This window comes from Crocodylus porosus, unplaced genomic scaffold, assembly GCF_001723895.1.
Source record: "Crocodylus porosus isolate Cpor-Errol unplaced genomic scaffold, CroPor_comp1, whole genome shotgun sequence".
NCBI lineage: Eukaryota > Metazoa > Chordata > Crocodylia > Crocodylidae > Crocodylus > Crocodylus porosus.
The window spans coordinates 692,139-707,198 of record NW_017728925.1 but is presented as its reverse complement, the minus strand read 5'-3'; the positions used below and the strand labels follow the sequence as shown (position 1 = coordinate 707,198).

The 15,060-nt window shown below is 52.0% G+C and overlaps 1 protein-coding gene across 1 annotated transcript in view; it reads right to left on the bottom strand.

Moving 5' to 3' along the window:
- Nucleotides 1–1,497: 1,497 nt before the first annotated feature.
- Nucleotides 1,498–15,060, bottom strand: part of FBXW5 (F-box and WD repeat domain containing 5) — a 13,970-nt gene continuing 407 nt past the window's right edge. Inside the window, exons 2-9 of the mRNA XM_019540493.1 lie at nucleotides 13,437–13,654; nucleotides 13,145–13,302; nucleotides 11,195–11,369; nucleotides 10,147–10,295; nucleotides 9,159–9,651; nucleotides 6,027–6,174; nucleotides 4,265–4,477; nucleotides 1,498–3,821 (exon numbers count right to left, since the gene is read on the bottom strand). Of these exons, the coding sequence (XP_019396038.1) occupies nucleotides 3,575–3,821; nucleotides 4,265–4,477; nucleotides 6,027–6,174; nucleotides 9,159–9,651; nucleotides 10,147–10,295; nucleotides 11,195–11,369; nucleotides 13,145–13,302; nucleotides 13,437–13,629 (1,776 nt within the window). The 5' untranslated portion in view covers nucleotides 13,630–13,654 and the 3' untranslated portion in view covers nucleotides 1,498–3,574. The remainder of the gene's footprint in view (nucleotides 3,822–4,264; nucleotides 4,478–6,026; nucleotides 6,175–9,158; nucleotides 9,652–10,146; nucleotides 10,296–11,194; nucleotides 11,370–13,144; nucleotides 13,303–13,436; nucleotides 13,655–15,060) is intronic.

Below are 15,060 nucleotides of genomic sequence, written 5' to 3'. Positions count from 1 at the left end.
TAGGTGTCTAGTTTGGAGAATCCCAGTCTTTTGAAGGAACTCAGTCAGGCCAAGCTTCTTTTGTAGAGGCTGCTTTTAATGCAGATTAAGTTTTGGCATTTGCCTTCAATTGCAGCATAGAACCATGTTCCCATTGTGGGTGTAACAGTCAGGGCATGGGGAGTGCCTCGACTAGAAAAATCACCTCGGCTAATTCCAGGAAGGCTAGAGGGTCTCTTACTTCAAAGACTGATTGGAGACAGAAATGTTCCAGGGGAGCAGCAACACTGCCCACAGCAAGCACTTCCCACTATGTTGAGAGTGCCTATATGTTAGCCAGAACATCACTCTTCACACCTGTGAGCCCAGGCATTTTCTCTCTCCTGAAGTCCTCATATACAGACTTGTTCCTGAGCCTCACCCTGTAACCCTAGTTTAGCTGGTTTAATGCTGCACTCTATACCTAGACAACAGCACTGGAACTCGTGAGTGGTTTTGCATTTGTAGCAATATATTTAGCTTTATGGAGCTAATTGGGCACCTTTCAGTGAATCTCAGCTCTGCAGGGTAATAGATGAATGGTAATCAGTTTTCCTAGACCACTAGTACTTGTGACAAGGAGTAAGATTCTCTTAGCCCATTTGATTGCAGCAAATATCTTAGACTGTTATTGTGAACCGGGTTCCCCCCACCCCATTGTCTGAGACCATTAATAAAAACAGTAAGGAAACCAGTCTGCGGTGTCACATAGGAGCATTTGCACAGTAAAATGGGAGAATATTCAGAACCAGCTAGAAAAGGACTGGGCAGAAATGGCCCAGGCACATCTGTGCTCCAGCAGCACTAGGGGCTTGTACTGCTCTTGTGGGAGGCTGGGCGGTTACTTATGCTTACATGGCTTATTCGGTTGCCTTGCACTAGCACCTAGTGGAGCCTGCATGGGGAGGACTTGTCAAGACACAGCCACTCAGAAGTTTCCCTGCCTTGAACTGCATCTTGTTTTGGGGGGGGGGGAGGGATGAGAAGAGTCAATATCAGCAATTAAGATATGGCAGCTGTCCCATCTGCCCCTCACTCTTGTGTCCTTTCCAGAAGAAAGTGCCCCAGAAGACATGCCCAACTACTGGCTGGCTCCCTCTTTGCAAATGGGAACATGACTTACTCAGAGACCACATTAAAAAAACAAAACAAAAAAACCCTATAACTGTGGCTCAGCTGCTACCAAAGCACAGCTGATTCCTAGCCTGTCCTCCAGCCCTTCCAGCTACTGCTTCCCCATGCAGCAGAGCCAAGATCAAAGTTCAGGACTTCTCACTCTAGTCACAGGAGTAAAATATCAGAGAAGCCAGAGCTAGCTGCAGCCTCTTGTGGTGACTTCTGTTTCATTCAGTTACCTTCAGTATCCAAAAATAGCCTTTTTGTCCTGCGTTGATGAGGTGGAGTCAGCATTGCTATTCTGGGTCTGCTTCCATAGTAAGACAAAGCCAGTGTGTGCTGCAGACAGACTCACTCCGCAGAGACAGGACTAAGCAGAATATTTATTCAGTGCTGTAGCGAGGAGCAAAACTTGTACAAACATCAACCCTTGGTGGCTGGCTCGGTTACAGTCCATGCATAGGGAGCCCAGAGCCAGAGCGGGCTGGGGTACTGCGTGCTAAACCCAGTGCAGGAGCAGCCCTCACAATACCTGAAAGACTTAAAAATAATTAAGGGGGTCAGGTTAGCGGGGATGTTGTTACAGACCAACATACAGCTGGACTTGCCCTACTCAAGAAGGAAAGTGCCCATGTACTTGGAGCCAAGAGTGGGCAGGACTCCTTCCTTCATGAGGAAGTCACCTCTGCTAGTGACAAATTAAACCCTGAGTACTGGGGCAGGGGTATTAAATGAACTTGTGTAGCTAGGGACAAGCAGCAAGTATGGACATTGATCTTCTGGACACACACCCCAGGAGCAGTTAAAACCCAGTGGTGCACTCTAGTTCAGAAACCTGCAGTTTAATAGGGATAAAGAAAGGCTTCAACTAGTTTGATTTTTGACCCTTAAAGCCTATCCAAGGGGCACAGAACTGCCACATGTGGCAGCCCTCCAGGACAGAGCAGAAGGAGTTTTTAAAGTCTTCTCCCCAGTCACACTTTATAGACATAGTGTTGTTTCCCATTTTGGAGGGACCCTCTGGCTATCTACAGTCAAATTATCTGTTGTTAAAAGTGACTGAGGAGCACTTGCAAAAGAAAGTTAAGAGCTGCAGGTCCCTGGTCTTGCAGAAGCCCAGGCCAAGTGGATTTAGGAGCCTAAGTTAACAAACAAACACAACAAAAACTATGGCTAATTGTTTTCAACGCAAACCTGCTAACTTCCAAAAGCCTGTTCAGTTCAAAACACACTCACTGGAGAGGGAGCTCTGCTTATAATGACCCAAGTCCCAGGTACATACAGGTCTTGTATGCAATATGATGACACCCAAGGACCGCTCTAACCCAAGATGGATCAGCCTACATGGCAGTTCTGGGAAACGACTCCAGCATTCTGGAGAGGAATGTCTTTTGATCTCTCCTTCAAGGATGTTCCTGGAGACTGTATGCACACCAAGAACTCCCAGCTCATCACAATGTGCATCATGCTCTATCAGTCAGACCCTGTGGAAACCCCCCCCCCCATTAGCCATGACATGACTTGTCCTGTTGGGGAGCCATGAGAATGGACAATCTGTTTTAAAGGTATCAAGTACTACAATCATAGCCACTTTGTGCTATTTAGCAGCTTGGATCAGACAATGGGGCACAGACAGCAACAGAAGACACCACTCACTCCCCATGTACTGTAGTGTGGGAACAAAACACCTTGCCCTCCCCATTGCTAATCAGAGGATCCATTCTGCAGCTGGCTGCATTTCAAGCTAGATCCAAATGAAGACATTTACTAGCTGCCACAAACAGGTTCGCATTGCTTAGCTAGCTTCCAGGCGTATACTCCCCACTTCCAGAGCCTTCCAATCCAGTACCAGGGACCCAGTAATGCCCCTGCAGGGAGGTGAGCTGCCTCTTGATGGTCAGGGCAAAAGACACATTCATAAAACTCAGCTACATTAAAGAGTCCTGCTGTAAAGCAGCCCAGCCTGGAAATGCCTGCCCATGCCCAAGTGCTCTGCAGCCAACTGCTCTCAGTGAGCCCAGCCCCATCCCAAACTCCCCTGGAACAGATCCAAGAAACAGCAGCCTCCGCCTGTGCTCTGCAGTAGCCAAAACCTGGCTGGAAGTAGCTGGAGCCAAGTAGCAGCACTTGTGAGAAGCTGAGGGGGAAAAAAAAAACCACACACACAGCCCTGCAGTGATCAGCCAAAGGCTACATCTGATCAGGCCCAACTCACAGCCCCCAGGGCAGGGGCTCAATTTCAGGCCCGACTCACAGCCCCCAGGGCAGGGGCTCAATTATTAACAGAAGCAGATGGAGGGAATAGTTCCCCACCTGCCCTGGCTGAGGGGCTGTGCACAAGCAGCTCCTCTCCATTGTGCAGGGCCTGAGGCTCCCCTCTTCAAGAGCCCCACGAGGGCAGTGACTGGCGTGAGAAAGTCACAGGAGTGGATGCCTCATTTCAGCTCTTCTGGTTCAGGAGCCAGGAGAAGAGCAGCTTCCTGGGCCTGGGCTTCTTGGCCTGCTGGATGCGCACGGAACGGGGAGAGCGCCACACCTTGACGGTGGCATCGTCGCTGGCCGTCAGAAGCAGCTCCTGCTCCATGGGGCTGAATGCCACGGAGTTGACCACATCATCGTGCTGCAGCTTGGCCAGGCAGATGTTGTAGTGCCGGTCCCAGATGTAGCCATGACGATCCTCTGCCCCGCTGCATTGGGCAAGACACCAGTGAGAACCCAACTAGTTGGCTAGTGCCTGCTGTCAGCCTGCCCTACCCTATCAGTGTGCAAGCAGCTAGATTGAATGGAGGTGGGGAGAGGGGGAGGAAGGGGTAGGGAAAACCTTTTGCACAAGAGCACAGGGTCCTGTAGTCCAAGCACCCTCACAGTGGGCAGCTGCAGTTTCCTGTGGAGCCCAACCCAGTGCCCAAGTTGGAGCTGTAGCTGAGAACTGTTCCTGAGCCTCCAATGAGTCACCCCCCACCTTAGACACTATTGCTGCAGTGACACCCAGGGAGTGGAGAACCTAAACCCATTTCCACACAGCGCTCCAGCAGCAAGCCACAGACCCAGAGCTACCAAGGGCAGAAAGCCAGGGCACTTCCCCCTCCCTGCCCACTTCAGGACCACAAGAGACCACTCTCCCCCACACCTGGCTACGAAGTCCCTGCTGACATCAAGGAAGATGAAGAAGCACTCGTCATTGGGGGTGTAGGCCCGGTGAGCCCGCAAGGCTCGCTTCACCTCCTTCATTGTCTTCATGTCAAACACATGCAGGTCGATCTCCTCTGCAATGGGGGGTGGCTGCATGGGGTCCGAGATGATGCAGTCCTGAGGCCAGGCCCGGCTGTTCACATACAGGTACCTGGGGAAGCAAGAGCAGAGGTCACCTGCCAGAGCTGTGCTGCCAGCAGCCCCTGTAACTCAGTGTGTTACTCCCTTATCTGGAGGAGCTGTTCCCATGAGAAGCCTTTTCCTGTTCTCTCCCATCTCTGGCACCAGGCTGAAGCAGTTGTGCTGGTACAAGACTGTCCAGGGAACAACTGACTCCCAGCCACAGCAAGCTGTTTCCATGGAGTTGTTTGGAATTTCAGCAGGACCCTTTGTAGCTGCACTCAGCTTGCTAAGGGCAAGTCTCACTTCCCGGGCCACAGTCTGGGGTCTTCCCAAAGTCAGGTAAGTGCGTGTCGCTGGTGAATTCCCAGGGAAGTTCACAGGCATTGCAACCATCCACTCAGACACAGCTCTGCAGCTAGTGGAACTGACCCAGCTCCACTGGCAAAAGCTCCTCCCCACCTTGGGCAGCCCTTTTGCACTGTTGCTAAAATGGTCATCTCAGTGTAATCTAGACCCACTCCCATCCCCTCCAGCAAGACCCAACAATCCCAGCTACTTCCTCATAATGGCACTGAGGAGGAAGCAAGGATATTCTAGTTAAGATGTCAAACCCAAGCTCCCACCTTCCTGACAACACCTGTTTTGAGGGCATGGGACAGGCTCCTTGAATGGTGCACGTGCCCATGCTAGGTTCATTGCTCTGAGGCTGTGAGAGAAGTCTCCCTACAAGAGAAGAGCTCCTCACAGCCCTGCTCTGGCAGACATGTCACAAGGACGGTGCACATCTGCTTCTCTAGAAAGGAGAAACCCAGCCAACTGGTCATGGAGGATGAAAGAAAGGAAGTGAATTCTTTCCTCATCTCCAGCCTGGTAGCTACAGAAATTGGCCTGCCTTGACCACACAAGCCTAAAAGCCAGAGGTCAAGAGGACTTAGGGTCACTACAGGAATGGACCATGGCCCCTGGCTAAGGCTGCAGAAGCCAAAAGGCCAGGAACTTTTTATAGAACCCAAGCTCCAAATTGAGCAGAGCCAACTCACTCTTCAGGCAAGTGCGCCATGTCCCATACAGTCAGCTCCATGTCAGGGGCGTAGCAGGGTAAAGAAGAGAGCACCAAGGTCCCAGCTACGGCCTTCACATACCAGATTCCACGGCCAGGGGACAAATACCAACACATGGCTTGGAAGTGTTACAGGCCCACTGACAGACCACGCTAGGAAATCCCCAGCTGCCTGAAGAAAAGAATCTTGCAACACCTGATGTGACCCCTTGAACAAAGGTAAATCTGCTCTGTTCTGGGAGATTCAATCCCAATTCCAAGGCAGGGTAACTTCCTCCTGGAGGTGCTGTTCATTGGTGTGCAGCAGCCGAGGGCAGTTATTACCCATCTTTGCCCTGTCCCATGGCAGCCCTTGGTGTAGTCACAGCCAAAGGCTCTGCAGGGCTGGAAACCCTTCAGTGTTCTCACAGATAATAAGCTGGCAGCCAGGAGCGCAAAGCCAGTGATACTGCCCTAAAACCGTCTGGCACATGGCTGATGCTTGGCTCCACAGTGCCTTGCTTCTGGCTGTGCCCACCTGTGGTCAGGAGAGAGGCCCATGCCAATGATGTGCCCATGGATGTCAATGACATGATCCAGCGAGTCGAAGAATTCATCCGAACGCCTCTCCTCCCCCAGCACTGGCCCTGCTGTCGTCATCTGATGAGGCAAGATCTGCTTGATCCCTGGAGGGGGTAAGGGGTCAGGAGAGTCAGTCTGCTCTGAGAGGCATCTTGGAGGCAATGTGCAAAGCCCAAGTACTGCAGGGAAGACCCCAGGCTCTGCAGCAAGGGACCTCCTGCAAGCTCCTGACAGCAGGAAACTGACAAAACAAACTCACTTATGCACAAGGATTGGGGACAAAGGAGCTGGCATGCCCTATGGCACAGGACAGGGCTCTAGTCATAGTTTCGTATTTGGTAGGGTCAGAAGGGACCCGAGCAGGTCAAGTCCGACCCCCTGCCATGGCAAGAAAGAGTACTGGGGTCAAACAACCTCGGCAAGGTGTTCACCTATCCTCTTCTTGAAGACCCCCAGGGTAGGAGCCAGCACCACTCGCTTGGAAGTTGGTTCCAGATCCTAGCTGCCCTGACCATGAAGTAGCGCTTCCTGATATCTAGCCTGTATCTACCCTTTGCCAGTTTGTGACCATTATTTCTAGTCATTCCTGGTACTGCTCGGGGGAAACAGGGACTCCCCCAGTGCCTGCTGGTCCCCTCTGACTAGCTTGTAAATGGCCACTAGATCCCCCCTCAGCCTTCTCTTGTGGAGGCTGAACAGGTTCAGGTCCCATAGCCTCTCCTCGTAGGGCCTGTGCCGCATAGAGGGGGAGGATCACCTCCTTGGACCTGCTTGAGATGCATCTGTGGATGCATGACAAGGTGCGGTTGGCCTTCCTGATCGCTTCCCCACACTGTCCGCCCATGTTCGTTTTGGCATCGATAATGACTCCAAGATCCTTTTCTGCCTCTGCAGTGACAAAAAGGGAGTTCCCCAGCCTGTAGGTATGGTGCTGTTTCTTCCTCCCCAGGTGCAGTACCCTGCACTTGTCAGTGTTGAATCCCATCCTGTTCTCATCTGCCTACCCCTGTAACCTGTCGAGGTCCGGTTGCAGCCTATTCCTCCCTTCTAGTGTGCTCACTTCTCCCCACATCTTAGTGTCATCTGCGAAGTTGAACAGGGTGCTTTTTACCCCCTCATCCAAGTCGCTGATGAAGATGTTGAACAGTGCAGGCCCAAGGACCGAGCCCTGGGACCCACTGCCCACATCCCTCCAGGTCGAATAAGACCCATCCACCACCACTCTCTGGGTACGGCCCTCCAGCCAGTTAGTGAGCCAGTCTCCTACTTTTTTAATGAGAATGGGGTGAGAGACAGTGTCAAAGTCTTTCTGGACTTCAGGAAGGTCTATGTCCACTGCGACACTTGCATCCAGGGATTTTGTGACCTGGTCATAGAAGGCCACCAGGTTGGTCTGACAGGACCTGCCTCTAATGAAGCCATGTTGGTTGCCCCTAAGCATAGTCCCTGCTGGCCCCTCGTGGACATGCGCCAGGATAATTTTCTCAAAGAGTTTCCCTAGGACCAAGGTAAGACTGACTGGCCTATAGTTTCCTGGGTCCTCCTTCCTCCCTTTTTTGAAAATGGGAACCACACTGGCCCTTTCCCAGTCCTCTGGCACCACACCAGAGCACCATGAGTGCTCGTAAAGCCGTGCCAGGGGTCCTGCAATGACCTCAGCTAATTCCCTCAGGACTCTGGGGTGAAGACATCAGGACCAGCTGATTTAAGTACGTCCAGTCCCTCCAGAAGTTCCCCGACTAGGTCCTCACTGACCCTAGATCTGGGTGCGCCTCCCCTGGGCCCTATGGGGGTCCCAGTGGGGGGGTGGGGGGTGACCCGGTTCCTGCTCAGAAAAATGGAGGCAAAGAAATTGTTAAATAGGTTAGCTCTGCTGTCTGGTGTGACTACCAGATTCCCTAGTGTGTCTTACAGAGGCCCCCCCATTACCTGGTACCTTCTTTTTACCCATGCATTTAAAAAAGTCCTTAGCATATTCCTTGTGTCATCACTCCTTGGGTAGTTACTTGGGCATCCTTTTGACCAGGGATCTGGGCTAGGAAGGTAGCTTTGAGTACTGGTCCACTTCATTCTTCGCTTCCAGTGAGATTCTGAAAGCAAACTCCACCCCTCTCCTCACTTCCCATGCTCTCCTGTCAGCCACTACTGTGACTACAAGTGCTAGCATGGAATGCTGGATCAATGAGGCACTGCCTAGTGGGATTTGTATTTAGTAATCCAGTGTACAGAGGCCCTCAGGGCATGCTGCATGACTATTTCATCAGCCACCACTGCAAGCTAGAAGGCTACTAGTCAGCATCTCCATCAGCACATGCCACATGCAGGCTGCATCTACATTCATGCAGTCACTGATGCACCCCCAAGCAAAAAAGTGGCAAAGCTAGGGCTGGCTGCAGGACTTGACTCTGCCCCTAGCATGCACCCTGCATAGGGTTCACCCACTGCTTCAAGCCCAAGATGACAGAGGACTTGGAAATGGATTGGTCTCAACTCTGTTCTACAGCTCTGGATGCTAGAGCCCTACATGACTACGTTCCCCTTGGTCAAGCCTTAGCCTGGAAGAGAAAGCAACTTTGGCTGGTGGCACATACATGGTGTTCTTGACCTCTGCATATGCAGTTTCCATTTGCTCAGACCTCCCACCGTATCTCCCTCCCTTCCAAGAAGTGAGGGCATAAGCCTTCACACAACCCACACACAGGACAACTGCTTCATGTCCAATCCAGTCAGTTTTGTTCCAGACCCAAGCCCAAAGTGATCAGAGCTGGAATCTCAGCAGCCTCTTCCCAGACACTAAGCCTAGAAAACCACAGCCCAAGCAGCAGTGTGGTAAAAAAAGGCATAAGGAAAGCTGTCTCACACCCTTAACTACAGCTGCCCACCCCCCCCTCCCCCCAACAGAAACCCATGGTAGGAACAAGAAGAGCAAGCCTATCTGCCCCTAGAACTGCAGCTGGCCTACAGCAGGGCAGTGACCAAACAGGATGGCAACTTGCAGAGCCAGTATGGCAGATTTTGGAGCCTGGGTGTGGGAGAAGCGAGTGCTGGAATGCGTAGCCCAAGGCAAAGCCACCATGCCAGGGCTTACCAATCTGGTGTGGCGAGTAAGTGAGGCATCCTGTGGTGAAGATCAGGTATTTCTTTTTGCTGTGGCCATCGGTGGGGACCAAGTTCAGTTCAGGTGGCTTTGTCCTGTTCCTTGCAAGCAGCTCAGCCACTTTTGTCTCCAGCTCTTTTTCAGTCATGAGGGGTCTCACACGACCTTCCATGATGTCGTCCAGGAACTGCTGTAGCCCACCCCCTGCTGTCACGCTCCCATCCTCTGGGGATTCCTGCGCTGCCAGCTCTGATGTCAAGTTCTGTTTGGGTTTTGCCTCCTCTTCCTCACTGTCACTGCCAAGGTCAAAGACCTGGCAAGGGGAGGTAGAAGCAGCAGCTAACTGCTCCCCATAGTCCAGGAGCAGGTCAGGGGAGTCATACCGGCTGCAGTCTGCCACCATCACCGTCCGGATAGTGCTGGCATTTAAGTTCTGGATTTTAAACAGTCTCTTCACTACATTTACGTTCTCAGACTCTATGCCCTAAGAACAGAGCAGAGAGGTGAAATTAGAGAGCAGGACAGGGCTCAAGATCAATGCCCAAAATCATAGAAAATGAGGGTTGGAAGGGACTTCAGGAAGGCATCTAGTTCAACCCCCTGCTCAAAGCAGGACCATCCCCAACTAGGTCATTCCCGCCAGGGCTTTGTCGAGCCAGGTCTTAAAAACCTTTGAGGATGAAGATTCCACCACCTCTCTGGGGAACCTGTTCCAGTGCTTCACCACCCTCCTAGCGAGAAAGTTTTTCCTGATATCTAACCTAAATGTCCCTTGCTGCAACTTGAGACCATTGCCCTACCCTCTTACAGCAGGAGACTCCTCAGCTCCTCTTTCCAGAGCTCCTTCCTGCTGTAGGTGCCAAGAAGGAGCCCTGGCTGAGGCCCACAGCCAGAGACTCAGGGTCTCTAATGCAGTGGGTCCAGCTGAGGGTGGGGGAAGCACCCAGATTAAGTGGCCTCGAGCTGGTTGAGGCCGCACCTGGAACGCGTTGTTCAGCCACAGTACAGAGCAGGAGGTGATGTGCCCGATCCGGTGCAGGTTGCCAGAAATCAGGTTGGTTTCATTCAGCCAGCAGCCAAACACGTCGTAGGGTTTGTTCCTCACCCTAGAGAGGAGTAAGAAGTTTTCTGGAAGGGAGGAAAAAAAAAAAAAAAAAGTGGGGAAATGAACTGTGCCATTGAGCCTGCTCCAGCAAAAGGACAAGACTCAGGCATGAAATCTAGTCAGAGGCCTGGCTGGTCACTGAAGTAGCTGGACATGGATGGTCTCTCGCAGCTGGCTAGGAGTGGTCACAACCATCGTTCTCTGTCTTTCAGTGATGTTACTACTTACTTAAACTAGTTCTCTGTGCCTCAGAGGCCCCCACCCTTTCACTGTACCATAAGCTCCATTAGTAGAAGACACCACACATCAATATATCCAGCCCTACAAGAAGCCTCTACTTGGGTAGGGAGCCTAGGGCATAGACCACAGGAGAGAATGAAGCTCAGGGTAGGCGGAGTCCTAGGAAGGTGAGGGGGTATGGAAAACAGGTCAAACATACATACACATTCCAGCAGAGCTGTAAGTGCTCTCAGGAACGGGCCAACCAGCACTGCAGGTCAGGGGCATGAGTGCACCAGCTCAGTTGTGTGACAAAGCTCCCCCACTGCTCACACACAGGCTAGCTTCCGCTATCAAGCCCATTGCTTTCCATCAGCACTAGAACAGCGGAAGTGAAATGTAGAGACATCAGTGGCTCTTTCTGAGGTGATTACAACTAAGTGTCATGAGCTACATTTTTAGCTCAGTTACTGTTCAGTCCAGGCAGGCTCAGCTCTTGACTGCACTTCCTGATCTACTGAGGAAGGGTTCAAGCTTATCTGCCTTTTACAGATGGCAGAAACAAGCACAGAAAGGAAAGGCCACATGTTCAGGTTCTCACAAAACCCAGCACACCAGCTCTTGGACCAGTGTCCCATCCACTGGCTCCGAAACCATTCCATCCCATCATGTCAAGGAAGATCCAGGATGGAAGGAGCCTTACCCATACTGATGACAGCAATCTCTCCAGATGAGGAATTGTGAGGCCCCACAAAGACACCTGACACCAAGAGAAGGGAGTCGTCTGAATTGAACTGGGAAAACTGTGTGTAGCTCCAATTGTATGGCCTCATGTTGGAGCTGTGCAACAAGGAGATGTCCAGCTCATTGTTCCAGATCTGAAAACAGATGGGACAGAGGAAGGCTGTCAAAAGGTCCAGCAATACCAAGAGCATCTACCATTAGCAAGACAAAATTCACAGGGCATCAGCCAGGCAGCTTGGAGGCCAGTGGACAGAAATCCACCAGTGCTGACCTTTCTGCCTGGAGCCTGTTCAGAGGAGAATTGGAGGGGTTTACAAAGCAGCCCACTGAAAAATTCTTGGATGAATCCAATACCATGCTGCTGTGCTCAGAAAAATGCCCTTGCTACTGCTGCTCTGGTCACTCTGCTTTACAGTATCAAAGATGGCTGCACACAGTAATTACTCACCCAAGAGGCTATTTTTGCAGCAAGGATTACTTATTGGACAGGAGGACAGGTCCTGTCAGCTTACAACTGCACAGTACCCAGAACAAAAAGATGGGGGGGGGGGGCTCAAGGCACTGACATTGTAGTAGCTAACTCGGGGCTGCTGACTTGGTACAAAGGCCCTGAAGGCTACAAGGGGAAGGCACTACAATTCAAAGGCAATTCCATGGCTTCAGAGAACACAACGGGAAGTGAAAGCCTGGGAAAGGAAGATTAGGCTCCTTGCAAAATGCCTCCATCCCTACCATGCAGGGGGCATATTCAGCAAACAGGCTAAAGCTTAAGAATTCTGTCCCACTCCCACTGCCCCACCCCACCCCCAGACTGATCTCCCCTCAGGCTGGCATGCACGTCAGCCTTGCTGCCACACAGCCTGTGCCTGTTTTCCAACAGGAAGATGCTGTCCCTTAACCGAAGGCACCAAAATAAGAGCTGCTCGGGCAGCAGCTGTGCAGAAGTGTCTCATGTGGGGTTCCCAGAGCAGAGTGGAGAGGGGACAGAGATTATCCCAGGGTCTAGCAAGCCAGCAGTGGAGCAGGGAGTAACACACAAGCATCCCAACTCCTAGACTCTAGGAGCTGGGATGTGGGGGAAGAGGAGGGGAATAGCAGGCTTGGTTGCTCTCCACATTTTGTTGGTTTTTCTGTTCTTCTACTGTCTGCCCAGCCCCAATGCAGAACCTGGGAAGAGCCGGCTTGGGCCACAGATATCAGATCAGATATTGTACTGCAAAGTCACGTCCCCAGCCCTTATGCAATCCTCCCCACAGGCCACAGCTCATCCACACCCACTCCAGAATATGCCCGCCCCCAGTCCAGTCACATGCAAGTTATACTCCTCCACATTACATACATTAAATCAGGGGTGGGCAAAATGTGGCCCATGGGCTGGATGTGGCCCACAAGGCCATTTTTTCCAGCCCAAGGGGACCAAAAAAAAAATTAGAAAATTAATACTTATCTGCCCCTGGCTGTCTGGCATGCTAAAACTCAGTAAGCGCCCTCTGTCTGAAATAATTACCTGCCCCTGAAATGCATCAAACCCCCCAAAAGGAAAGGGGCTTGTTGAATGAGCCCAGAGTCTATTATAATGGCTCAGAGAGGCCAAACCAATTAGCTCTGGAACCCACAGCCCCATATATTCAGAGCCCCGTGACTTCTATACCTCTCCTGTGTTTTATGGATGCTAAGACGTCTCAGCTGCAGCATCCCCTCCTCCACAGCGCCTGATCCAAAGGCCTCACTATACTAACCAAATCAGATCAGCTCCCAGCAAAGGAAAGGGAGGAGGAGAAGGAAGAGGAAGATCAGGGTATGACAGCTTGACAGAAGTTTATACAACTGGAGTCAAAGCTTGAGCCTACCTCACTTGGTCCAAGCGAACAAACAAATCATCCAGCACAAGAGCCAGCTATTCCTTTACCTTAACAGTGCAGTCCTTGGAGCAGGTTGCAAACAGGTAGCCAGAATGGGAGAAGCTGAGGTGCAAGACCTGGTCACTGTGCTCCTTGAGGGTCTGTACTTCAACACATGGGATGGTGTCATAGAGTCTCTGGAACTCATCGTACCAGGAAACAGCGGCTGCAACACACAAGCCAAGACATTTGGGACTCGGAAGGTGGCAAGGAGGGGATGGGGGTTAGCCACAGGCAGAGGCCATGGAGCTGGGTGGCTTTGCCTGTAGCAGTTACAGCGCACAATTAAAGATACCAGACCTGGGTGCCGCGGCACTTCCCGAGAAATCCGGTAGTATCGATAAAACAGTTCCTTCCACAAGAATTCATCCCGGGCCACTGCATGCCACTGCCGACACACCAGCGTTGCTGAGAGCACGTCTACATGGTCCAGGTAAAGGAAGATCTCATAGAGGATGCTGTCAGGGAGAAGGGGATTACCCCCAACATCCATAGTGTCATTCTGTCACCAAAGGACTCTGGAGAGACATAGGAATACAGTTAGTTTCTACCCACCTGCCCAGCATGTCACTAAGGAGACACTTGTCCAGAACAGGGAGGCTGCCACGCCTGAGCAAGTGCAGTCACAGGCAAAGCAAGCAATCGCGGCTTCTCACAGGCAGAGGCAAATACATGCGCCCACTTTAAACAGTCATGTTTCCAATTGTAAACACTTGTCAGGAAAACAGTGTTGGTGGGCTGGGGAGGGCAGTTTTAAATTAAACCCAAGAGAAAGCAGTTTTCTCTTTGCTTGCCCTCATGCAGGTGAAGCTTTTTCGAAATAAAGAAGAAAGTTCACTCATGTGGCAGCCCCCATGGTCCTGTGTCTGGAGACATACAAAGACAAAGCATTGGGCATGTGCCTGACTTTAGTCCTGTGCACAGGGACCCCAGTGCAGGTCACTAGCAGGACTTGAAAGTAAGACCTTCAGCATGAAAACACTGAGTTGAACCACAGGAGCCAAGCTGAGCGCCGTCAAGCACGGATCTGAACAAAGGGTGCAGACGGAGGCAGCGCTGATGCCTAGATGGAGCTGCTTAGTGGAGCGGTTTGGTGGGTCTGCTCCTGCAGCCAGATCCTCATAACTCTAAAGCCGTCTTGCTGAGTTAACATTACAATGACACTGACCGCTTGCAGCTCCTGTAGTGACAGAGCATAGCAGCTCACACACACCCCCAGCAATAGTTCCCCCTTCCCTTTTAAATCAGCAGAAAGTTAATTGGCTAATTTGGCTGTGGACTGCTTCAACACCAGCTAGCTGCACAGTGTGCAGACCAGGCACAGGGGAGCACGTACAGAGCAAGCTTACTACGCTGTCGCTTTCCCTGGCGAGCGAGAGAGGTCTGTGCCCTGACACTGAGCAGCGAGTCTTGCTGTCAGCCCGCAGCAGCGCTGGCTATGGACTTGGCACCCAGACTCCAGCACAGCTCAGACGTTTGGGATGCATTTGCTCTGCCAGGAGGCAAGGAGCACGTGCTGCATTTATGAAATGCGCTATGTGTCTCGAGACCCACGGAGAAAGCGCCCGAGACAACTGCTGCTGCTCAACGCGCTGACTCTTTTGCTCCAACATTAAGAGGTGAACCTCAGGGGTGCCAGCGCAAGGCTGACGGGGGCGTAGAGCAGCCGGGACCCCAGCGAGGCCGTTCGTGTCGCCCAGAGTCCTGGGGAAGCAGCAGTAAGTTCTGGGCCCGCCGCCGGGGCACGGGTCAGCCCTCAAGGTCAGCGCCCGGCACCTGCAGCGCATCACACGTGGGCACAGCCATCCCGCCGCTCGCCCTGGGCGCCACGGACACACGGTCAGTTGCTTGCCCCCACCCCGCGGGGCAGTTTCTATCCACGTAACGGACAACACGGTCGCACGTGACAGGGACCAGGCTGATA